The sequence below is a fragment of the Euprymna scolopes genome, chromosome 28 (assembly GCF_053919585.1).
Source record: "Euprymna scolopes isolate OS-2025 chromosome 28, ASM5391958v1, whole genome shotgun sequence".
Lineage (NCBI taxonomy): Eukaryota > Metazoa > Mollusca > Cephalopoda > Sepiida > Sepiolidae > Euprymna > Euprymna scolopes.
Genome location: NC_136509.1, coordinates 82460796 through 82488318, shown reverse-complemented (window position 1 = coordinate 82488318; position 27523 = coordinate 82460796). Strand labels below are relative to the sequence as shown.

The window sequence follows — 27523 nt, the reverse complement described above, 5'->3', positions numbered from 1 at the left end:
AACGGTGCAGTTTTAGACCTTAACATATGTAAATTTGAGTTCTGCACCATGCTAAAAAAAAAAAAGAAATGACTAAGTCCATCATTTGCCCCCACCCCCATTTAGCCCCCAAAGTCGCCAAGGCCTTAACATACTTAAATTTGAGTTCAGCACCATGCAAAACTGCTAAATAGACATACACAGAAAATTTTGAACAAATATGGTAAAAAAATAGTCCCAAAAATGGAGTGTTTTTATTAGCCCTAAAAGAGCCCATGGGGCACACTCAAGAGTTATCGCAAAGTATAGACAAACAAAATTATAAAAAGTTTTATAAAAATCCAAGGCATCAATTTTTTTTAATAAGCACAAAAGTGTCAATTTTAGCCATTTTAACCGGAAAGTCACCCCTAGGGGGGCAACCAGATTTTCCCCAAACAACCGGTTCTGTTACTTTTTTTTACTCATATCATGTTCAATGTTTGTGCAAAATTTTAAAAAATTCCAAGACTTAGTTATTGAGCAAAGTGTGGACAGACGAACGGACAAGGGTGAATTTGTTGGGAGACCAAAAATACATAGTTTTGATTTTAATTCAATCCCGAGCAACTTCAAAATCTTCCTAGATTTTTCACAATTGCCTCCATTCAAATTGCAAACTAACTTGAACAGAAAGCTAACGAGCATTGGTATACCACTTGGTTTTGCTTTTATCAACTATGAAATTCAAAAAAAGCATTTGACTCCATCGTATTCATCCCTATGTCCTATGAAAATAATTGATTTGTGTCAAGTTGCTGTGGAAATGATAGTCAATGTTTCATGGTGCTAGGTCTACTCTCATTTCTGACTGTGCTTGTTTTCACATTTATCTAACCAGTATTTATCATCTTAATAATAGAGATAAGATAAAGTTTAGCCTCCGCTAAAAAAACAAAAACAAAAAAAAAAATAACTTGTATATTCTATTTTGAGGAAATTTATAGAAATTTATACCATATGTATAAAATTAAAGAGGTTTCAAATTGTCCTCATCTATGAACCAAATATCTACATGTTTCCACCTCTAAGTGACATATGGGGATGGAATTTTGCTATAAAATTTTACATACAATACAACCCAAGGATATGGTGGTCCCGGGATACATTTTTTTTCAAGTTACGATGTGGAATCCAATATTTTTCCAACCCCTGGTTATGGTATTTGCCCTGTCTTACGGTGTTATTTATAATGTTATTTGATTATATACATGAGTATTATATAATGTACTGTACTGTATCTTGTTACTAATTTTTATTATGTACTGTATAAAATTTTTCTTAGGCCCTGCCATATGGCAATTTCATCTTACTATCCCAACCCCAAAACAGATTAATGCCGTATTAAGAGGTTCTACTGTATTTGATTTAAACTCATAATGTATGTATATCTGATTTTGATGAAATTGAAACCATATGTATATGGCATTTATTCATAGTTTTCCAACATTGCTCTATGTCAGGGTGCAAAATGGGAATGAGTGCAAAATGTCAGGATGCAAATGGGAATGAGTGCAAAATGTCAGGGTGCAAAATGAGAATGAGTGCAAAATGTCAGGGTGCAAAATGGGAATGAGTGCAAAATGTCAGGGTGCAAAATGGGAATGAGTGCAAAATGTCAGGGTGCAAAATGGGAATGAGTGCAAAATGTCAGGGTGCAAAATGGGAATGAGTGCAAAATGTCAGGGTGCAAAATGGGAATGAGTGCAAAATGTCAGGGTGCAAAATGGGAATGAGTGCAAAATGTCAGGGTGCAAAATGGGAATGAGTGCAAAATGTCAGGGTGCAAAATGGTAGTGGGTGCAATATAAACAAAACGATCGGCTCAATTTTTTCTGCATGAAGGAATTCAATGACACATCTCTGCTTCTGATGCACATTCATGCCACGGTTGCTTTCTTAGAGTCTGACATTGTCAATATCTGAAACAGAAAAGTGAAACTTTCAGGTGATGAATATATAAGTTCAGTCATAATAACAAGGCAATTCGCAATCCCCTCTGGTCCATTTGGGCGCAATAAAAATAAGAAAGATTAATTTTTTTTTTTTTTTTTTACACAGGAATCACCACTTATCAAAGCCTCGAGGCCACTCGAGGATAAGGGTTAATGTGTATACATTAGTCAATGTGATTACAGTGTAGTAAACATAGGTAGTGGGAATTTTGTAATTTGGATTACTTAGGGTGACGGTTCATCAGAACTTGTTTACGTTAGACTTGAAGACAATCAGATTGTAGTCAGCTGGAAAGCAGGCAAACAAGAAAGTTCCACAGGCGTGCAGTTCTAAGAAAGAAGCAATTATCAAGGCCAAGAGACCACTCGAGGACGAGGGTTAAGAGTGTACTGTAGTCAATTGAACAATATAGTAATTGTTAGTAATAGAAATTTGGTAAATTTGTTAACTTAAGTGGAACGGTTCATCAAGAACTTGTTTACATTGGACTTGAAGACAATCAGATTGTAGTCAGCTGGAAAGCAGGAGAACGGAAGACAGTTCCACATGCCTGCAGTTCTAAGAAAGAAGCTTTGTTCATGGAATCTACATTTAGGTTTAGGCACAGATAAAGACGGGGGAAATTATTGATAGTTCTTTTGGCTAGACGAGTGTTTTTCATCAAAGTTTGGCAAGGGAGAATAAAAATTGAAGCTCAACTGAGCACTTGCCATGAAAATAACGATAAAGCAGAGACAGGCTCACAACGTCTCTTCTGTGGGAAAGAGGTTGCAAGGAAGAGAAAAGGGCATCCCCCACTAAACTACGAAGTCTATTTTGAACACTGTCAAGGCAAGATAAGCTGTTTCTAGCAGCTCCTGCCCAGATGTGGCAACAGTACTCCATCGTTGGCCGTACCTGGCTTTTATATAGGTAGAGAATTGCATCAGGAGTGAGATATCTACTGGAGTGGAAGCATCTCTTGTATACATAGAATTCTCTAGGGAAAATGAATGAAAGTGGGCTTTGAATTTCTACGTTATCTTCTATGTGCTTAATATCTACATATTTCGACTTCTATGTAAGACACATGAAAACGGAACCTCATTGCAAAACTTTAAAGGCAGAGGAGGTGCCTTCAATAAGTTTCCAGACATTTCTGTACAAGCATTTAAAAAGGTCGTAGACTCTTAAAAATTTTGTATGTTATCGCTTTCCATCTTATGAAATGACTGACCAATTTTTATGAACAGTTACAGCAGGAATTGGAATACACCCTACTAAAGCCTAGTTGTCACAGCTGATGAATTTCAAAAATGCAATCTGTACGTGGTTATTCCCTAAGCTCAAGGAAAACCTTAGAAGCTGTCGTTATGGGATACTTGAGGAGATGAAATAGGCTATGATGAGAAGCATTCACACGCTCACACAAGGGAACTTCCATGAGGCCTTCCAGGAGTAGTTGGAACAGTACAGCAAGTACATTGCAGCCGGAGGAGATTACTTTGAAGACACTAATTCAGGGAGTTTTCCAACATTTCAACCGGTCAACTACGTCAGAATGCGAAAGAGGAGGAAGGGAGCCGTAAAACAAAAGTAACATGCTGTTATGAACATAGTGAAAAAGTACATAGTAGTGTTCTTCATTCAATGTTGAGCAATGCTGGGTTATCCTGCTAGTTATAAATAAAAAAAAAAATTTTTAATCCAAAATTAAGAATCGTCTTTGAACATTGTCACTACAAAAACATAAACTTACCCATAAGTAATCATTTTTTTTTATGCAAATAGCTCCAGACAAAACTTGTAGCCACTTAATGTAAAGAACTAACAAGAACAAAAAGATGATTATCGTAAAGCCAGGACATGTCTGTTGGCCTTAATATTAAAAAGGCCAAGGATAGGAGGAAAACAGTCAGCAAGAAGTTCTACAAGCTTGCTCTCCTTGAAAAGAAGCTACTGAAATAGGAAGCTGTATTACAATGAGGCATCAAAACAGGGAATTGATGGAGACACTAGACTGAGTCAAACAAGCACGAATAAAAGAAGCAGAGAATAGATCAGATACAAGGTATCTTCAAAAAGGTTCCAGACATTTTTGTACAGGCATTTAAAATTGTCGTAGTCTCTTGAAAATCCAGTTTGTAATTGCTATACATCTTATGCGATAACTGACCATACAGCAGAAATTGGAATACACTCTACTAAAGCCTGATTGTCACAGCTGGTTAATTTAAAAAATGCAATCTGTACGTGAGGACACTTTAGAAGAACGATATGAAATAAAATTCTGTTTTAAACTTGAAAAATGCCACAGAAACGTATGGAATGCTTCAGACTGCTTTTGGACCATCTTGCATGAATCAAGCATCAATTTTTGAGTGGCATAAGAGATTCAAGGAAGGCATGGGGTCTGTGAGGAGTAAGGAAGTCAGAATACCAGAGCTGATTGGCCAAATAAAGAATTTCATTAATAAGGACCGTCATGTGTCTATAGAAACAATAAGTTCACAATTTGATGTCAGTGTGGGAACTGTATACACAATTATTTGCAAGGAACTGAAGATGTGGAAGATTTGCGCAAAGTTTTTTCTCAAGGGTGCTCAGAGAAGATCAGAAAGAAAGATGTTGTCATGAGCATCAAGACAATTCCTCACCCTCTATATAGTCCAGACCTTGCTCCCTGTGACTTTCGATTATTTCCTAAGCTCAAAGAAAAACCTTAGAGGCTGTCGTTATGAAACAATTGAGGAGATGAAAGAGGCTGTGATGAGGATCATTGACATACTCACATAAGAAAAGTTCCATGGGGCCTTCCAGAAATTTTTGGAACAATACAAGTGCATTGCAGCCAGAGGAGATTACTTCAAAGGGGACTAGAGTTTCATGTGTGCGCTATCAATAAAATTGCCCATACACAAAAAAGTCTGGAAACTTATTGAAGGCACCTTGTAATTCTGAAAAACACATGCCATAAGACTGAGAGTAGCAACATTACGGCTATGAGAGAGAGAGAGAGAGAGAGAGGGGTTACAGAGAAGAGAGGGTGGGATCAATCAAATTACAGTTAGTTTATAGCACTGATTAATTTCAGTACTCCTATAGTGTTCCTCATCTTTTGACCTATAATCATTCCGTTTTGTTAGTCCTTATCCTCAAGTGTTTTTTGGCCTTGATAAGTGTAAGCTCAATAATAAAAAAGAAAACGTAAAAGAAAAATAAATTCTGAAATTTAAGAAATGGACTTTCGATTTGTGGTTGGTTATAGTCAAGATTGTCTCCTCTTTTTGCCTTCCAGTATATGCTCGGCAGATGGACGACAGTGACAAGCAAGATATGGTCCCCATTTGATTAACGATTATCTTCCTTTCACATAACATGAAAGCCTCCCCCGCTTTTCCCCATGTTAAGAATGCCTTTCTTGTCCGTCCGCCTGATCACCAGCCAAAATGGACAGTAAAAACTAGCAAACAATCTTGATTTTGTATTTTTTTTTTTACCATGTGCAAGGATCGCCTTGGAACATCGTAGCCAGGAAGACGTTAGCAAAGTGGATAACAGCAGCACCAATTGCTTGTTTGGACGTATCATAGAACCTAGAATGAGATTCAGAAAGAAAATCTTTAAAAAGAAATTAAAAATAAAGAGAAAAAAGACATACATACATACATACATACATACATACATACATGATGATTGCAACGTCTTGTCAGACGAGTGCCACTCCCTCAGACACTTAAAGTCCATAAGCCCCAAAATGACTTCTATCGTCACAGGACCATTTTAATAGACAAATACTTGAGGGAGTGTCTGTGCACAGATGATGTTGCAGAGTCTTAGCTTTGTACGACAGCTAAGTCTCTCTCTCTCTCGGTTCAAAATGTTGAGATCCAGCAACAAGCAAGAGCAAGATAGCCAGCAACAAGTTGAACTGCAGACCAGCTTAATGCGAGTACTGGTCTCCCGCTTTCTGTTTTTTTAAATCAGAGATTTGCTTCTCCTAGAAAGGTTGCCTTCACCACGGCTTACGGGAGCCCTCTTCACCCCATACATACATACATACATACAAAAACTTACAATTAGAAAAAGTGAAAATCTTGCAAGAAAGAAGAAAATTATTTTTCTCATGTAACTAGAAAATTCTAATGACAAATACATACAAATCTATGGGTATTATATATATATATATAGGGTTTGTATTACTGTACACAGATTCGAAAAAGTTGTCAAAAAACAAATATAGAACAAATAAATGTTATCAAAGGCAAGATAAGTTACTTTTCTACCTAACTGGATATATTTTTTGTGTTTTTATTCAGTGTAACATGTTTATTCAGCTCGAAAAACATGCAGTGTTTACCGATGTATTGGAAAATTCAAAATGGCAGCCGACTCTCTCTCGGAGAGGGTACGTTTGGGAAAAGGTATTATAAATAATAAACTAGACAAAATACTGTTAGAAATTCGCTCAATATATGTTACCGTGACATAAGTTGACATGTATTCGGTTGTTTTCTAACAGTATTTTGTCTAGTTTATTATTTATAATACCTTTTCCCAAACGTACCCTCTCCGAGAGAGAGTCGGCTGCCATTTTTAATTTTCCAATACATCGGCAAACACTGCATGTTTTTCGAGCTGAATAAACATGTTACACTGAATAAAAACACAAAAAATATATCCAGTTAGGTAGAAAAGTAACTTATCTTGCCTTTGATAACATTTATTTATTCTATATTTGTTTTTTGACAACTTTTTCGAATCTATGTGTACAGTAATACAAACCCATATATATATATATATATATATATATATATATTGTGTATTTATGCAATATGTTTTCATTCAGACAAGTACTGATAAATAGCATGGGGTGTTCTTGCTTAATAAGCTTTTGTAGTTTTTCAAATCGTCTCTCTTGTTTCTCAGTTGATTGGTTGGTTGGTTGGTTGTTTTTGTTTTACAGCATATCAACCCTTTTCAGGTTATTTAATGCCAAATCTGGTGATTTTGAAGAAAGATATTTTAATAGAATATATTTGTTGTTTTCAAGTCAGTTTCTATTTAACCAATAGTTGGGACCCTAACAGGTACTACCACTCCGGGTCAGAGTGGACCTGGGAGCAATGGCAATTAAAGGGTGGCTCCACACTCCCCAAAACCCACAAGCTGGGGCCTCACCACTGGATATAGTTTAAGGTCATATCCAGGACATGTTTCTCAGTTGAATCTGTTTAAGAGAATTCCCCAATTTTTTTTTTCTCAAAAAAATTTAAAAAAATAAAAAATGGACCAAGACGACTATGGAACTTTCTTACACAGATTCAACTGAAAAACAAGAAAGACGATTAGAAAAACTGAAAAACTACAAAAAAAGCTTATTAAACAAGAACACTCCCTGCTATTTAACAATACTTGTCTGAATATATATATATATATATATATACGGCCTCCGCTAATCGAGCCAGAGATGTCTCGTGTCGCGGGGTTCGAATTGTTCGACTGGTAGTAATCGTGACACCCTGCACTGAAGAATCCCGAAAGGATGAAACACTAGTGTCTGTAGGTATTTAATTATTATAGTAAAAAAATAATTATGACAGCCCCTTTAAGAAATACGTTTCTTATCGTTGAGCACTTTCTGTTGAATTAAAAAGTCGGTCAATTTAGCTCTTATGCGTAGATCATCGTATAACGATTTGATCACTGTCTGTCTGACGTAATGAACATTTAAATTAAAATGTTTAAAATTCAACGCTATTTCACATGATTAATGGTAGCCGAATGGATACGGCCTCCGCTAATCGAGCCAGAGATGTCTCGTGTCGCGGGGTTCGAATTGTTCGACTGGTAGTAATCGTGACACCCTGCACTGAAGAATCCCGAAAGGATGAAACACTAGTGTCTGTAGGTATTTAATTATTATAGTAAAAAAATAATTATATATATATATATATATATATATATATATATATATATTATAATAAAGTCGTATTCCTGTCCGTTTGTCCACAATTTGGTTAATATACACAAAAGGTACATTGTTTCACAAATATATTTTAATACTGAAACAAAACCCTTATATACTTCTACTCCTGCATGATTTCTATATATATACTATTTATTGAAAAGGAATCAACATTCAAGAGGTTATCTCATTTGCATATTATGTTAAATAAAATCTGTTTCAATAATAAGCTTTAAATTTTTAATGGAAATTAATAATAGAATTGTTTTAAGTATTTTATTTAGAAATATATAAAGTTGATTTATTTTTAATTATTATTATTATTATAACCAACATCAGCTACGTTTAAAAATGGAAGTAAGCTTTCATTTAATCTATGAGTAATTTCCCTTTAAGCTATGAGATTTTATTTTCCTGTTTGAATTTCATAGATGAAAATAGCTATGTTTTATGCTTCCAAACATCCAAAATATGGTCAACTTTCAGGAAAATCATAACTTTGATTATTTGGTGTATCTTAAATTGTATGTGATTAAACCCTTAGTCCGGCAATATTTTTTTTACCTGGCAACACTGGGTATGTACAGGTGTCCATAAAGTTACTATACAGTCTTATATTAACTATTAATACAAATATCATACAATAAAACAATAAGACTGTATAGTAACTTTACGGACACCCTGTATATATATATATTAGTGATGGGACGATTCCAATATTTTTCCTGATTCCGATTTTCTATAAATCTCTAAATAAAATCACAAAAGAGTTGTTATCTATTTTTGATTACCATAAAAACACATAAATATGCAGACATTTTCTCAAACATAAAAATATACTTGTGGGGGATGATCTCAAACATAAAAACAAATTTGTGGAGAGAACAGCTATAGATTTTAGTTAAAAAAATAGATGGTAGTTAAAAATCAATAAATATTTATTATTTTATTATTACTACCAACAATGGAAGATTTTGCTTTAAACAAAATCAAATAAAAAAAGACAACAATTGTCTTTGGCATTGGAAAATAGGCACAAATTTCTCCACTTCCGATACTCCCAAAAGTTCTGATTATTCTGATTCCCAATGCCAATTAATTGTCCCAACACTAATATATATATATATATATATAAAATAAAAGATTCACCCTCAAGGATCATACACCTAATTTCTATGACAACCCCTCCATCAGATTGATCTGCCCATCTAACTCTGACTTAGGTGCTGTAAACAAAAATATCTTAGATTAGAATCATCCCTTCTATTAAAGAAAAAGTAAGTTTCCCTCTTTGGCTAAATTCAGATTCCGTAATTAATTGGTTTGTCTCCCTTAAAATAAACACCTCCTTAACTTTGACATCCAAAATTATTATCAATCAATTTCTTCGATCCTTTTAAATAAGGCTCTAATTTTTGCTAAAAGAAATTCTGACTTAACTAATTTAGAAATTAAATTAATTCTCCTAGCGAGAAAGTCTCTTATACAATTTAACAATAAGCTTTAGACTAGAAAGGACACCCCTGATAATTTTGACATCTTGATGGGTCCTTCTGACTCTGCAGAAGTTACCGATTTAGTGGGACTCTTCTTACTGAAAGAACTTAAATACCACTTTAAACATATCCAAGGGGGCCTTTATAGATATGATGCCCTTTTTACTACAACAGCCAGGCCAAGAGAGTACAACAAAACAATTAAAAAATTACATAACTTCTTTAATAACTTTGGCCTTTCTATAATTATCAAACCAAACAAAAAACTTCAAATTTTCTAGATGTTACACTTAATCTTAACACCGAAACTCATAGCCCCTACTATAAACCTAACCTTATGCTTTTATACGTCCATAAATCTTCTAATCACCCCAACTCAATTATAAAATCTATAGTACCATCCATCTCTAGAAGAATTTCTGCTCTTTCTGCCGATAAAAAAACTTTTAATCAAAATGCTATTTTCTTCAATAATGCCTTAAGGAACTCAGGACACAAGGAAAAGATTAAATACAACCATTATGCTCCTCCTGCAGGCTGCCTTAAATCTGTAATCACACAGAATATGACTTGTAAGAAACCAGTTCAAATAACAAGATCTGCTGCTATCAATAACAATGAATCAGTCTACATATATAATCCAAACCAAAATACTAATCGCAATACATCTAACCCACCCAGTCGCATCAGGAGAAAGAAAAATATTTGGTTTAATCCTCCATTTAGCATAAATGTCAAAACTAATATACCTAAGGAATTCTTCAACATTGTACAAAACTCTTTCAAATACCCACACAGATATAGTTCTATTTTGTTGCTGGCTATCTTGCTCTTGCTTGTTGCTGGATCTCAACATTTTGAACCGAGAGAGAGACTTAGCTGTCGTACAAAGTTAAGACTCTGTAACATCATATTTGTATAGATACTCCCTCAGCCATTTGGGCTCATGGATTTTAAATGTCTGAGGGAGTGGCACTCGTCTGACAAGACGTTGCAATCATCATGTATGTATGTATGTATGTATGTATGTTCGCTTTTTGTGTATGTCAGCAAAAGGCTTTTTTCATTGGACTTCTCGCTCGGCTCGCTCCTTAAAACTTTTTATATCGCGTCTAAATCGTAATATCTACGACTTAAGAACGGGGGTCGCGTGTGTATTTAATTTGCCCGACTTTTACCAGCTTGCCGCGTCTTCAAAAAGTGGGGGAAACAGTAACTGGCTTGCAGCGCAAAACTAGGTCAAACATCACGCCACTTCCTCGCACCTGTATATTTCACTTTATAACCCTTAACACTTATCAATTCCTCTCAAGTCGTGGCCGAGATGGCTGGATTTTTTGCCTTTCCTTTCCACCTTCGCATCAAGACTTTGGGTTTGGGGTTCAATCCTACCTTCCTACTGAAACTTTTTTTTTCTTTTACACCTCCAAACACCCGGCCAACGTTTTTTTTTTTTTTCTTTTACACCTCCAAACACCCGGCCAACGTTTTTTTCTTTTTTTTTTCTTTAACAAACACACCTCCAAACATCCGGGAAACGCTGGGTACCCCCCGCTAGTATATATATAAAATGAACTTTTTTTTCTTTTCTATCATTTAGCTATTGCTCTATAAAAAAAATGGTGAAATAGTTGGCTATTTTTCCTCCCAATTTTGAAATACTGGGTGGTCAGAAGGCCTTGCTATTCCCCAATCAAAAAGGGTGATCTAAAGATCTTATCCCACCCCATCAAAATGAACGGTCCGAAAGCCTCACCACCTCTATAAAAAAATGGAACAGTGTGAGAGCTTGGTTAGCTTTACCAAAACAGGTTGATTTGAAAAGCTTGTACTCATAGCACCCAAGCCCCAAAACACCGATCCTAGCACAGCATCATTTTGAGTAAAAAAAGAAATGTAAGATTTTTTTTTTCTCCCATTTTTTATTTATTTTGCAACAATGGCTAGAAAAACATAAATAGCAGATCAGAATGACTTCGGTTTGACATAAGAAAACATCTTGTCAGTTCCAAAGAGAAAATATTTGTTTACGATTTAAAGTTGAAACAGGTTTTGGGAATGTCACAACAGTTTTGACATGTTTGTGAGAGTTTTTAGATGGAAGAAATTTTGCCAAGACAACATGAAAACAAATACACTCACGCTATCACAGCTAGAAAGTGGATTCAGTCCACAACTTGGGAAAACACTTTTCTTTTATACTATGAAAAGTACTAAATGATTTTTTTTTTTTTTTTTTACATCTTTTTTGTTGCAATACCGACAGCGATCACAAGATTTACTGGTATTAAAATTTTTTTTTTTTTTTTTACATGGTAATCACCATTTATCAAGGCCCGGAAGCCACTCAGGGATAAGAGTTATTACATGTACAGTAATCAATGGGATAATGTTGCAGTAATCGTTAGTAATGGAGATTTGATAAAGTGCCTTACTTAAGGGGGCGGTTCATCAGGAATTTGTTTATGTTAGACTTAAAGACATCCAAGTTGTAGTCAGGTGGGAAACAAGCAAACGGAAGAGAGTTCCACAGGTGTGCACTTCTAAGAAAGAAGCTTTGTTCATGGAATCTACGTTTTGATTTAGGCCAGATAACAAGTGGGGAAAATTATTGACAGTGGTTTCAGCTAGACGGGTGTTTTTCATGAAAGATTGGTGAGGGGGGGGACCAGAGATTGGAGCTCAGACGAGCACTTGCCATGGAAATAACGATAAAACAAAGACAAGCTCGCAACGTCTCTTCTGTAAGAGAGAGATTGCAGGGAAGAGGAAAGTCTATTTTGAACTCTGTCAAGGCAGGATAGGCTGTTTTTCGCAGTTCCTGCCCAGATGTGGCAGCAGTACTCCATCTTTTGACATACTTCGCTTTTATATAGATAGAGAATTGCATCAGCAGTGAAATATCTTCTGGAGCGGTAGAAGGATCCCACCATTTTCCAGCGACCTTGGCAACAGACTTGATGTACGTGTTCCATTTCAGATCAGGAGTAAAGGTCAATCCCAGAAGCAGACGATCATAGTTTATGCACTAAGTACACATTCATAATTTTTTTTTTTTTTTTTTACTTGAGGGATCACCACTTATCAAGGCCTGGGGGTCACTCTAGGCACACTAGGATAAGAGTTAATGAGTGCTAGGTAGATGGTGACTATAACCAGCATAAGCGTCCTTGAGAGATCAAACAGCTGCAGTATTGAGGCCACCATCATGAGGCACAGGATCCGTTGGTTGGGGCACGTCCTCAAAATGGATGACAACAGGCTCCCTCGACAAACACTGTACTCAGAGCTAGCCAGTGGGAAAAGACACATCGGCCGTCCCCTACAATACAAAGATCAACCATAAACAACTTTGAAAAACACTGGATTTCACATTCACATCTGGTAAACAACAACCCAGGATCAGCACTTGTGGTGCCGATCCATCATATCCAGTATCATGATGGAGATTAAAAGGCAGGCAAGAAAAACTGAGCAGACATCCCCACCCTCCACCAACATTTTCCTGTCTTCTCTGCCCATGCAGATTCTACGCTCAGATTGGTCTGGGAAGCCATCTGCGAGCCAAACACTAAAAGAGGAAATTGAAATTCTTGGATATGAGAAATCAATCGACAACAAGATGGTGAGACAACACCATGATGATCAGTAATGGTGGAAATTGGATATGATTTAATTATGTGAGAGGACGGCTCAACACAAACTTATTTACATTATACTTAAAAATGTCCATGTTAGCTGGGAAACAGCCCCATGGTACTGTGTTCCACAAACGCACAGTTCTTTCGTTTAGCTGAGCATATTTTATGAATAATAAAAAAAAAATGATGTTACACACATAAAACATGTTTTTTTTTTGTTTTTGGTTAATTTTAGTTATTTTCAATCTATATTTTTTATACACAATCATTTTAGTTATTTTCAATCTATATTTTCTATACACAATCATTTTAGTTATTTTCAATCAATATTTTCTATACACAATCATTTTAGTTATTTTCAATCTATATTTTCTATGCACAATCATTTAAGTTATTTTCAATCCATATTTTCTATACACAATCATTTTAGTTATTTTCAATCCATATTTTCTATACACAATCATTTTAGTTATTTTCAATCTATATTTTCTATACACAATCATTTTAGTTATTTTCAATCCATATTTTTTATACACAATCATTTTAGTTATTTTCAATCCATATTTTCTATACACAATCATTTTAGTTATTTTCAATCTATATTTTCTATACACAATCATTTTAGTTATTTTCAATCTATATTTTCTATGCACAATCATTTTAGTTATTTTCAATCCATATTTTCTATACACAATCATTTTAGTTATTTTCAATCCATATTTTCTATACACAATCATTTTAGTTATTTTCAATCTATATTTTCTATACACAATCATTTTAGTTATTTTCAATCTATATTTTCTATGCACAATCATTTTAGTTATTTTCAATCCATATTTTCTATACACAATCATTTTAGTTATTTTCAATCTATATTTTCTATACACAATCATTTTAGTTATTTTCAATCTATATTTTTTATACACAATCATTTTAGTTATTTTCAATCTATATTTTTTATACACAATCATTTTAGTTATTTTCAATCCATATTTTTTATACACAATCATTTTAGTTATTTTCAATCTATATTTTCTATACACAATCATTTTAGTTATTTTCAATCTATATTTTCTATGCACAATCATTTTAGTTATTTTCAATCTATATTTTCTATACACAATCATTTTAGTTATTTTCAATCCATATTTTCTATACACAATCATTTTAGTTATTTTCAATCCATATTTTTTATACACAATCATTTTAGTTATTTTCAATCTATATTTTCTATACACAATCATTTTAGTTATTTTCAATCTATATTTTCTATACACAATCATTTTAGTTATTTTCAATCTATATTTTTTATACACAATCATTTTAGTTATTTTCAATCTATATTTTTTATACACAATCATTTTAGTTATTTTCAATCTATATTTTCTATACACAATCATTTTAGTTATTTTCAATCAATATTTTCTATACACAATCATTTTAGTTATTTTCAATCTATATTTTCTATGCACAATCATTTTAGTTATTTTCAATCTATATTTTCTATGCACAATCATTTTAGTTATTTTCAATCCATATTTTCTATACACAATCATTTTAGTTATTTTCAATCCATATTTTCTATACACAATCATTTTAGTTATTTTCAATCCATATTTTCTATACACAATCATTTTAGTTATTTTCAATCTATATTTTCTATACACAATCATTTTAGTTATTTTCAATCTATATTTTCTATACACAATCATTTTAGTTATTTTCAATCCATATTTTTTATACACAATCATTTTAGTTATTTTCAATCCATATTTTTTATACACAATCATTTTAGTTATTTTCAATCCATATTTTCTATACACAATCATTTTAGTTATTTTCAATCTATATTTTCTATGCACAATCATTTTAATTATTTTCAATCCATATTTTTTATACACAATCATTTGTTATTTTCAATCCATATTTTTTATACACAATCATTTGTTATTTTCAATCCATATTTTTTATACACAATCATTTGTTATTTTCAATCCATATTTTTTATACACAATCATTTGTTATTTTCAATCCATATTTTTTATACACAATCATTTGTTATTTTCAATCCATATTTTTTATACACAATCATTTCAATTATTTTCAATCCATATTTTTTATACACAATCATTTTAGTTATTTTCAATCCATATTTTTTATACACAATCATTTTAATTATTTTCAATCCATATTTTTTATACACAATCATTTCAATTATTTTCAATCCATATTTTTTATACACAATCATTTTAATTATTTTCAATCTATATTTTCTATACACAATCATTTTAGTTATTTTCAATCCATATTTTTTATACACAATCATTTTAATTATTTTCAATCTATATTTTCTATACACAATCATTTTAGTTATTTTCAATCCATATTTTTTATACACAATCATTTTAGTTATTTTCAATCTATATTTTCTATACACAATCATTTTAGTTATTTTCAATCTATATTTTTTATACACAATCATTTTAATTATTTTCAATCCATATTTTTTATACACAATCATTTGTTATTTTCAATCCATATTTTTTATACACAATCATTTGTTATTTTCAATCCATATTTTTTATACACAATCATTTCAATTATTTTCAATCCATATTTTTTATACACAATCATTTTAATTATTTTCAATCTATATTTTTTATACACAATCATTTTAATTATTTTCAATCTATATTTTCTATACACAATCATTTTAGTTATTTTCAATCTATATTTTTTATACACAATCATTTTAATTATTTTCAATCCATATTTTTTATACACAATCATTTGTTATTTTCAATCCATATTTTTTATACACAATCATTTGTTATTTTCAATCCATATTTTTTATACACAATCATTTGTTATTTTCAATCCATATTTTTTATACACAATCATTTCAATTATTTTCAATCCATATTTTTTATACATAATCATTTTAGTTATTTTCAATCCATATTTTTTATACACAATCATTTCAATTATTTTCAATCCATATTTTTTATACACAATCATTTGTTATTCTCAATCCATATTTTTTATACACAATCATTTCAATTATTTTCAATCCATATTTTTTATACACAATCATTTCAATTATTTTCAATCCATATTTTTTATACACAATCATTTTAGTTATTTTCAATCCATATTTTTTATACACAATCATTTTAATTATTTTCAATCCATATTTTTTATACACAATCATTTTAATTATTTTCAATCCATATTTTTTATACACAACCATTTCAATTATTTTCAATCCATATTTTTTATACACAATCATTTTAATTATTTTCAATCCATATTTTTTATACACAACCATTTTAATTATTTTCAATCCATATTTTTTATACACAATCATTTCAGTTATTTTCAATCCATATTTTTTATACACAACCATTTTAATTATTTTCAATCTATATTTTTTATACACAATCATTTCAATTATTTTCAATCCATATTTTTTATACACAATCATTTCAATTATTTTCAATCCATATTTTTTATACACAATCATTTTAGTTATTTTCAATCTATATTTTTTATACACAATCATTTTAATTATTTTCAATCCTTATTTTTTATACACAATCATTTTAGTTATTTTCAATCCATATTTTTTATACACAATCATTTCAATTATTTTCAATCTATATTTTTTATACACAATCATTTTAGTTATTTTCAATCCATATTTTTTATACACAATCATTTCAATTATTTTCAATCCATATTTTTTATACACAATCACTTCAATTATTTTCAATCCATATTTTTTATACACAATCATTTTAATCATTTTCAATCCATATTTTTTATACACAATCATTTGTTATTTTCAATCCATATTTTTTATACACAATCATTTTAATTATTTTCAATCCATATTTTTTATACACAATCATTTTAATTATTTTCAATCCATATTTTTTACACACAATCATTTCAATTATTTTCAATCCATATTTTTTATACACAATCATTTTAATTATTTTCAATCCATATTTTTTATACACAACCATTTTAATTATTTTCAATCCATATTTTTTATACACAATCATTTCAATTATTTTCAATCCATATTTTTTATACACAATCATTTCAATTATTTTCAATCCATATTTTCTATACACAATCATTTTAGTTATTTTCAATCCATATTTTTTATACACAATCATTTTAATTATTTTCAATCCTTATTTTTTATACACAATCATTTTAGTTATTTTCAATCCATATTTTTTATACACAATCATTTCAATTATTTTCAATCCATATTTTTTATACACAATCATTTGTTATTTTCAATCCATATTTTTTATACAAAATCATTTTAATTATTTTCAATCCATATTTTTTATACACAATCATTTTAGTTATTTTCAATCTATATTTTTTATACACAATCATTTTAGTTATTTTACATCCACATTTTTTATACACAATCATTTTAGTTATTTTCAATCTATATTTTCTATACACATTCATTGAATTATTATTATCATTGTCATTATCTAACATCAAGGGACCATTAACTAAGGAGACAACTTTTACTTTTCTGTTCATGAAATCTATGGAAGATAACTCTTGACCCAACAAACCTTAGCAGTTTCGTCATCATTATCAGTATGAAAATAAAAATGAGAAGAATGGGAATGAGGAGAACAAGAACGATAAAAATGTGAATAAGAAGGAGAAGAAAAAGGAGAAGAAAAAAAAACAAGAAAAAAGAGAAGAAAAATCAGAAGAAAAAAAAGAGAAGAAAAATCAAAAGAAAAAAAAAGAGAAGAAAAATCAGAAGAAAAAAAAGAGAAGAAAAATCAGAAGAAAAAAAAAGAGAAGAAAAATCAGAAGAAAAAAAAAGAGAAGAAAAATCAGAAGAAAAAAAGAGAAGAAAAATCAGAAGAAAAAAGAAAAAGTAGAAAAAAATCAGAGGAATGAGAAAAAAATCACAGGAAGAAGAAAAAATCAGAAAAAGGTGAAAAAAAATCAGAAAAAGGAGAAAAAAATCAGAAAAATAAAAAATCAGAAAAATAAGAGAAAAAAATCAGAAACATGAAAGACGTCCCTGGAGAATAAAAAAATCAGAAGAAGGAATAGAAAAAAAATCAGAAGAAGGAATAGAAAAAAAATCAGAAGAAGGAATAGAAAAAAAATCAGAAGAAGGAATAGAAAAAAAATCAGAAGAAAAAATAGAAAAAAATCACAAAAAAAATCAGAAGGAAGGGGAGAAAAAGAAGAAAAGATACTGACCATATTCTCCACGGACGTCTTTCATGTTTCGGCTCACAAAATCTTTTGGCTGAAAAAGAAAAAGAGAATATTAGAAATTTGCACATCACTCAGTCTGTGTTTCATAATTACTTTGAGGCTATTAGACCTAGGAAGATGAAATTTGATAGCAATTATCTCTCAGTTGAACAGAGTATCATAAGAAAAACAGTACTTTGTTTTAGGACGTACATGGCTTTTGCCAGCCTGTTTTGGTGCCTTGGTTGTAAAAGTCCAGAGCACGCTTTGTCACTCGCATCTCTGTTGCCCACTCTGAAATCAACAAAGCTATCTCCTAACTTTGCTGACATCAACTGCATTGGCAAAATGTTTGTTTATGAGATCAAAACGGTTACTTAGTTCACTGTACCTTATTTTCATAATCGTCCACACAAAGTTTCATCCAGATCAGCCTAGTAGTTTCTGAGAAAAAGTGGAACAGACAGACTAAGAGAAATATTATGTAGATACTTTGCCAGCTTGTTATTGTTTTGTAAAGTTAGTTACTTGAAATCCTCGAAACCAAAATTTTAAATGATAAACATTTCATAAATTTCTTGTGAACATGAGACAAAAACTGTTGCATTTATTTATACAAATAGACAAGTAAGACTACCCAACATTGCCTGGAAGACAAGTGTAATATAACTTCTATCGTACTCTTTCCCCCTCTTTCTTCTTTGCCCAGCCCATTCTTCTCCCTGGACATACACACATATAACTTGAGTCGACATAAGGGAAATAACTCTGAAAAAAAAAAAATCAAGAGTTGCTTCTGATAACATTAAAAGATCTGTATAAATTTTGATAACATTAAATGTTACAAATGGCCATTTTCACCCTTAAATAATGAAGCTTTTTTCTTTTATTTTAAATTTTTAGATAGCATAAATCCAGGGTTACGCCAATAAAACAAATACTAATCTTATGGGTATTCGTTGTGTATTTTTCAAATTTCAGCTAGACACACAGACATTTGTCTTTATATAATTAATAAATAGAAACAATTTTCATAGAAATTAATCTTTTAAACAAAGAAATTAAAAAACAAAAAAAATGAATTTGAGTGATGGTGTGAGGGGTGCACTTTGTTTTTTTAACAATTTAGAAATTAATGGAAACTTGTTGGAAATCAAGAAATCAAGTCAGCCTTCAAAAACGTCTGTTTATGAGATCAGAAGGATTATTGAATTTAAAAACAATTAAAAACGAATATGTGGCATCACTAACAGGAGAGAGAGAGAGAGAGAGAGAGAGAGAGAGAGAGAGAGAGAGAGAGAGAGAGAGAGAGAGAGAGAGAGAGAGAGAGCATCTTTTTAAACTTAATAATTTTCAGATATTAATCTGTTATTTAAATGAGAGACACCCTGGATGTCGAAGGTTCAATCTTTCCTGCAGACGGTAATAACTCAGAAAATAAATTGGTCATTTATTTGATCAAAAATTGTGGAATGATTCCAATATTTCCCCCGCCCCCGATTCCGATACAATTCCCAATTAAGTTCTAAATTATAGATTGTTTTAATAAACGATGCTTGTCATTTTTTAATTTCAAAAACCGGAAAACATCATCAAGTAGACTGTTTCCCTATTATTATTATAAGTATTAAGGAAAGAATGTGCAATAAGAAAGAACACATTGTGGAACTGACTTCATGTCGAACCTTGCAGCAGTAGGAAGTAGTTTTTTTTTTTTTTTTTTTTTTTTTGCACAGATAGTCAATAAAAAAAAAAATGAAACTTGTTTATTTTCGTACTACTGACTTTAAGTGATTCTTTCGCGCTGTTTGGATTGGAGAGCAAGTACTAATCCCACATTTATACTAATTAATTGCACTTAGCGTTTCTTTTCCTCTTTTCTTTCTTTCTCCTCTTTACCTGAGTCGTACTAATTGGCCATTCACTTGATCAAAAGTGCTAGGCAGTAAGGTCACTCTTTAAAGTTGGCTTTTGAAGCCAATAACAAAACACTGAAACAGAGACAAAACCTAACTTGAGTCTCATGACTTATAAAATACAATTGGTCTGGCAGCCATTAATAATCAGCTGTCGGCCGTCGAATCTTAGGTTGGTCAAATGGGGACAAGTTCTTGCTCTTAAAAAAAAAAAAAAGTCAGCGTTTGAGATTTTTTAATTGATAATTTGTATTTAGATGGTTTGGTTTCGTTTGGTTATTTTGTCTTGGATTGGTCAATTAAGGAAAAAAAGTTCTTGCTCTTAAATAAAAAATTCTTTTTTTTAAACATATCAGCATTTTAGATTCCGTAATTGATCATTTCTTTTTGTTTGGTTGTTTTATTTTACAGCATATCAACTCCTTTTCAGGTCATTTTATACCGAATGTATTAATTTTGGGAAAAGTTTGATGAATAAGAAGAACAGGCGACTCAACTCAAAGTCCCCAGCAAACAATGTCAGATAAAAAAAAAAAAAAAAAAAATTTGCATTATACTTAATTATTTTGGGCACTTCTACAGAATTGGGACGAGATTTTGTAGTCAATAAATGGAGTTCCAGATAAAAAACAATGGTTTCAACTGATATTTTTTTGTCAATTCTAATAAGTTACAATGGTAGCTTCCAAATTATGCAGTTGAAATTACCTGAATATTAACGAATTATTAAACAAAATAACTTTAATCATGTTAGCAGATGCTCGAAATATTAAACACACTTTTCTTATTATATCTTATTATATATACAAAGGAGTCACCACTTATCAAGGTCCGGAAGCCACTCGAGGTTAAGGGTTAATGCGCATACAGTAGTAAAATGTCGTAGTAATCGATAGTAGTGGAAATTTGGTAAATTGGATTACTTAATCTCACCAAGAACTTGCTCGTGTTGGACTTGAAGGCAATCAAATTGTAATGAGCTGGAAAGCAGAAAAACGGAACAGAGTTACACAGGCATGTAGTTCTAAGAAAGAAGCTTTGTTTATGGAATCTATGTTTACGTTTAGGCACAGATAAAGAGTGTGGGAAATTATTGATAGTGTTTTCAGCTAGACGAGTGTTTATTGTGAAAGTCAGGCAAGGGGGAGCATAGATTGGAGCTCAGACGAGCACTTGCCATGAAAATAACGATAAAGCAGAGACAGGCTCGCAACGTCTCTTCTGTGGGAAAGAGATTGCAGGGAAGAGAAAAGGGCATCCCCCACTAGGCTATAGTCTATTTTGAAATCTGTTAAGACAGGATAAGGTGCTTCTAGCAACTCCTGCCCAGATGTGGCAACAGTACTCCATCCTTGGACGTACTTGGCTATTATACAGGTAGAGAATTGTTTCAGCAGTGAGATGACTTTTAAAACTAAACTATCTTCTTTGTGAAGTTACATTTTTGAATTCGTTATTTTATCTTGAGTTTATTCTTCTCGCTCAGTCATATTTAAGTATAAATCTAAAAACAGTTTCCTTTGAAAAATGTTTTTTTTTAAGTTTTAATATCCCCCCTCCTTTCGCAAGATGATAATAATTAAATTATTATTATTAGCATTTAAGCAGACGAGAACAATCGACCGTCAAGTGAGGGGGGGGTATGCATACATGTATACTTTAAAGACAAAAGAAAACAAAAATGAAAGATTTTTAAAATATGAGTGCATTTGTCATTTTTTTTTATATAACTAGCAAGGAGACCTGGTGTTTTCAACGTTGCCTGGGATTAAATGAGGATCGACGCATGTTCTGCACTTCAGTATATTTATTGTCATCAAAAGTGATGAAATAACCTATTAGTCAATCAAATCAACTGATTGCCTGCTCTATTCAGGAACCTACCGTAGTGCATCAGGAGAGGAGGGAAGCTCACATGCCTCCTCTACTGTTGATTTTATGAAATTATTTATATATATATATATATATAATATATTATATTATATATAATAAGGACTTGGATTAAAGTTTAAAATGCAAAAGTATCATGATTCAATTATGCTCTAAACAGAAACAATCATTTTGAACGCTCCCTTGTTGTATCAAAGAACCTACTGTTGATTTTATATGCCGGGCCTTTCTGCTTGTGCGATGATAAAATGTCTTAAATGCACTTGTAATATGAGGCTGTATAAAAGTGTTAAATTTGATCAACATCGGATTGCTCGTTCTTCAATAAAAATTTTCTTGATTATCAATAATCGATTATCGGTTCTTATCGGCTGTATTTTGATATAAAATCTATCTAACAACACTCCCAGACACATAAAGTATATTTGTGTGAATTTTTTAAAAAAATCGGTCCAGCCATTTTGGAGTCGATAGGGAAAAAATTCGCACACGCAGTACTTTATATGTATTGGTAGAGTTAAGGTTTGCGAAAGGTTATTGAGGAAAAGGAGAAATCTACAATGCCGGAAAGAAGAAGATAGAAACTTTGACTGCAACTACAGAAATACGATCAGTAGGGATTGAAGAACACCTCAGATTATGTTACAGTATAATGTTTTAAATGGAAATTGCTCCAGACAAGGCGTGAAGTCACTTGATGTATGGTTGGTTGTTTTTTTTTTTTATGGCATATCAACCCTTTTAGGTCATTTAATGCCGAATCCAGTTATTTTGAAGAGTTTAATAGAATGTTTTTTCAAGTCAGTTTCTACTTTTTTTTTTTTTTACATAGGCATCACCACATTATCAAGGCCCAGAGGCCACTCAAGGATAAGGGTTAAAGAGTGTACAGTAGAAATTGGACCATATAGTAATCATTAGTAATGAAAATTTGGTAAATTTGATAACTTATATGGAACGGCTCATCAAGAACTTATTTACTTTAGACTTGAACACAACCATATTCTAGTCAGCCGGAAAGCAGGAAAACGGAAGACAATTCCACAGGCGTGCAGTTCTAAGAAAGAAGCTTTGTTCATGGAATCTACGTTTAGGTTTAGGCACAGATAAAGAGTGGGGGGGAATTATTGATAGTGTTTACAGCTAGACGAGTGTTTCTTGTGAAAGTTTTGCGAGGGGGGACCATAGATTGAAGCTCGGTCGAACACTTTCCATGAAAATAACGATACATCAGAGACAAACTCACAACATCTCTTCTGTGAGATAGAGGTTGCAAGGAGGAGAAAAGGACATCTCCTACGAGGCTACGAAGTCTATTTTGAACTCTATCAAGGCAGGACAAGTCCTTTCTAGCAGCTCCTGCCCAGAGTTGGGATCCTAACAGGTACTACCAGTCTGGGTCAGAGTAGACCTGGGAGCAATGGCAATTAAAGGGTGGCTCCATACTTCCCAAAGCCCGCAAGCTAGGGCCTCACCATCGGATATAGTTTAAGGTCATATCCAGGACCCACTTGATGTAAGGAGCAGGGGGGGGGGAGAAAAAAAAAGACAAATAGTCATAGCAAAAACAGGAAATGCCTATTGACCTTGGTTTTGAAAAAAAAAAAAAAAAAACAAAGTTATAGGTAGGAGGGAAACAGTCAGCAGGAAGCCTGGAGTTCTTGAAAAGAAGCCACTGGAATAGGAAGCTATATTACAGTGAGGTGCTAAAATAACAAATTGATAGAGACCATTAAACCAATGAGTCAAACGAGCTGAAACAAAGGGAGCAGTGGACATATAAGACAATTCTAAATAACACATGCTATAATAGTATTTATAAAAAAGACTGAGACTAGCAACATCATGTCTGATAAGTATTAGATAATAGCAGGGTTAAAAGTGTTATCTATCTATCTATATCTATATATACCTATCTATTTATCTATTTATTTATCTATCTATCAATCAATCTATCTATATCTATTTATCTATCTATACATATCTATATCTATTTATCTATCTATACCTATCAATATCTATTTATTTATCTATCTATCAATCTATCTATATCTATCTATCAATCTATCTATTTATATATCTATCAATCTATCTATATCTATTTATATATCTATCAATCTATCTATATCTATTTATATATCTATCAATCTATCTATATCTATTTATATATCTATCAATCTATCTATATCTATTTATATATCTATCAATCTATCTATATCTATTTATATATCTATCAATCTATCTATATCTATTTATATATCTATCAATCTATCTATATCTATTTATATATCTATCAATCTATCTATCTATCTATCTATCTATCAATCTATATCTATTTATCTGTCTATCAATCTATCTATATCTATTTATATATCTATCAATCTATCTATATCTATTTATATATCTATCAATCTATCTATATCTATTTATCTATCTATCAATCAATCTATATCTATTTATCTGTCTATCAATCTATCTATATTTATCTATCTGTCTATCAATCTATCTATATTTATCTATCTATCTATCAATCTATATCTATTTATCTGTCTATCAATCTATCTATATCTAATTATATATCTATCAATCTATCTATATCTATTTATATATCTATCAATCTATCCATATCTATTTATATATCTATCAATCTATCTATATCTATCTATCTATCAATCTATCTATATCTATCTATCTATCAATCTACCTATATTTACCTATCTATCAATCTATCTATATTTATCTATCTATCTATCAATCTATCTATATTTATCTATCTATCTATCAATCTATATCTATTTATCTGTCTATCAATCTATCTATATCTATTTATCTATCAATCAATCTATCTATATCTATTTATCTATCTATCAATCAATCTATATCTATTTATCTATCTATCAATCAATCTATATCTATTTATCTATCTATCAATCAATCTATATCTATTTATCTATCTATCAATCTATCTATCTATATCTATTTATATATCTATCAATCTATCTAGTGGTAAGTGGACAACAGCAATCTTGCTAAAATGGTTTACATTAAAAATTATTTATTGTTTAGAGAAATAAATTGGTCACTGAAATGTTTACAAAAATTAGCTTAAATAAAATATAAACAAAATATAACTAGATCGACCTTGATCAGTTAGGTACAGACCAAGAGGTCACGCGTTCGTTAGACGTGTTGTTGAATCACATGTGTGTCACCGGAACTGACAGATCAAAAAAAAAAAAATTAGAGCGTTTGGGTTTGGTCACCAAGATGTCCAGAAGTTCTCTGAAAGCCAGAAAGTGAGGCTAGACGAAACAAGCACATAAACACGTAGCAGACATCCTGTGAAGACACTGAGACGTCTGAAATAAATTTATATTTATAAGATATAAAGTTGTTGTCCTGTGGTTCACAAAGAAGAAAAGTCAGGTATGTCTTAATTGTTTCATTGTGTTAGTACGATGGACATTCATCACAGTGCCCAGCAGCGGGAAGACAAAGGACCTCTGGACAGAAAGGTATGAAGCCCCTTCTTCCATATACCCCTCTTGCGCTATGTAATAGAAGAAGGAAGGGTGTGGGCCAATCAAAGTAGATACCGTTCTGCACTTTATTCTCATCAGCCCATATATGACAACAGTACTCCATACTTGGTCTGATAGTAAATTTGTAGATACCAAGAATTGCTTAGAGCGATAGAGAGAACCGACTTTACAAGAAGCAGAAACAGCAACAACGTGTCAACTGTTAGAAGACACTGTCCCATCTGTTGGGGTCGAAACAAATCAGCTTCTTAGAACTGCTACAATGCTACAGGATCAGAAACGAGTTATTTTTTTTTTTTTTAATTTAATATTTTCAACTCTTTTCTTCTTTTTATCTCAAAAAAGACACAAGGAGGGCTATTATTCGAGATCATGTCTAAAAAGGTATCGTAGGGAGTTAAGTAGCAATATATTTGTTCACGTTACATTTAAACTACTGCATGTTAGTACAGCCAGGGAAGCAAGAAACAAGGAGGGAATTCCAAAGTCTAGCAGTTCATGGAAAGAAACTATTTACAGTAGAAGGCTTTTCAGCATCTAGTCCAACGGAACAATGTTCCACAGGTGGGCAATTCTGGGACAGAAGCTTTATTTATAGAATCTGCATTTAGATTTAGATACAAATAGAGAGTAGGGGAAATCATTCATAGTGGTTGTAGCTAGTCGGGTGTTTCTTTTTGTGTGTGTGTGTGAAGGTTTGGCAAGGGGAAACCAAAGATTGGGGTTCAGTTGAGCACTTGCCATGAAAATAACAATAGTTGACTATGAAGGGGTGGGATTTTGCTGCTTGTTGTGTTGGTCAGGAGTATATACGTCGGGGGGCACAAGTGCTATGAGTTCATCAGAGCATATTCCATTAAAATACTAGTAAAACAAGCACAGGGATGTGCAGGATTTATTAGTTTGCAGACTATTTTGAACTGTTTAAGAGCGAGAGACTAGCGGTCAAGAGAGCTTTGGGAGATCGAAACGAGCTGACATCATTTGACAAACTCGGCTTCGACAGAAAAACTAAGATACAAACGTTAGTTTTTTTGTTGGGGGGGGGGTCCACATGCACATGCAACCAGCGTGCAACTGATATTTATAGAATGTATCAGAGTTTGTGTTTTTATTTTATTTTATTTTTATAGTTGTACCTATTTACTATGCCTCCCCACGGGACAGAGTTAGACACCAGGGTCGTTCTTTAACGTGAAGAAAAGGTACAAAAATAAAAAATTGTCTCAGTCGTGAAGGACTGATCCACCACCTAAAGAGAACAAGAAATGGAAGTGCAGCACTGCAGCATCTGAAGAACAGATACTACACTTTGATCTTGAGCAAAGGCCAAGTACCTATTTACAATGCCTCCCCACGGGACAGAGTTAGACACCAGGGTCGTTTTTTAACGTGGAGAAAAGGTACAAAAATAAAAATTGTCTCAGTCGTGAAGGACTTCTCCTCCACCGAAAGAGAACACGAAATACAAGTGCAGCATCTGAAGAACAGACACTACACCTTGATCTTGAGCAAAGGCCAAGTAGAAACCTTTTTTTTATAGTTGCAACTCATTTGGTGGTCGCCAGTGTGAGAGACGATGAGATAGCCGGAAGATATGGAAGAAGAAAACTACAGAAATAACGTTGGGGTCGACGACGATATTGTTGAGCGGGGACCACGTGGTATCACAAAATGAGAGCGAGGAGGAATAAAAATGATTTTTCTGTTTTAGCGTTAAAACAAAATAAGACTTTAATAGCAACACTCGATGGTAAGTACTTGTTTACGCCAGGAGAGAGAGAGAGAGAGGTAATATAATTAATCTTAAAATTAGTTGAGAAACTTAATTGCCTCACGTCATTATCCCCACCCAAAGTAT

General features: G+C 32.1%; 1 protein-coding gene across 2 annotated transcripts in view; it reads right to left on the bottom strand.

Annotated features, from left to right (window-relative positions):
- Positions 1–27523, bottom strand: part of LOC145249697 (store-operated calcium entry regulator STIMATE-like) — a 161385-nt gene that overhangs the window by 42890 nt on the left and 90972 nt on the right. For both annotated transcript variants that reach the window (XM_080111508.1, XM_080111509.1), the window contains exons 2-3: positions 18318–18366; positions 5454–5549 (exon numbers count right to left, since the gene is read on the bottom strand). In XM_080111508.1, the coding sequence (XP_079967634.1) occupies positions 5454–5549; positions 18318–18366 (145 nt within the window). The remainder of the gene's footprint in view (positions 1–5453; positions 5550–18317; positions 18367–27523) is intronic.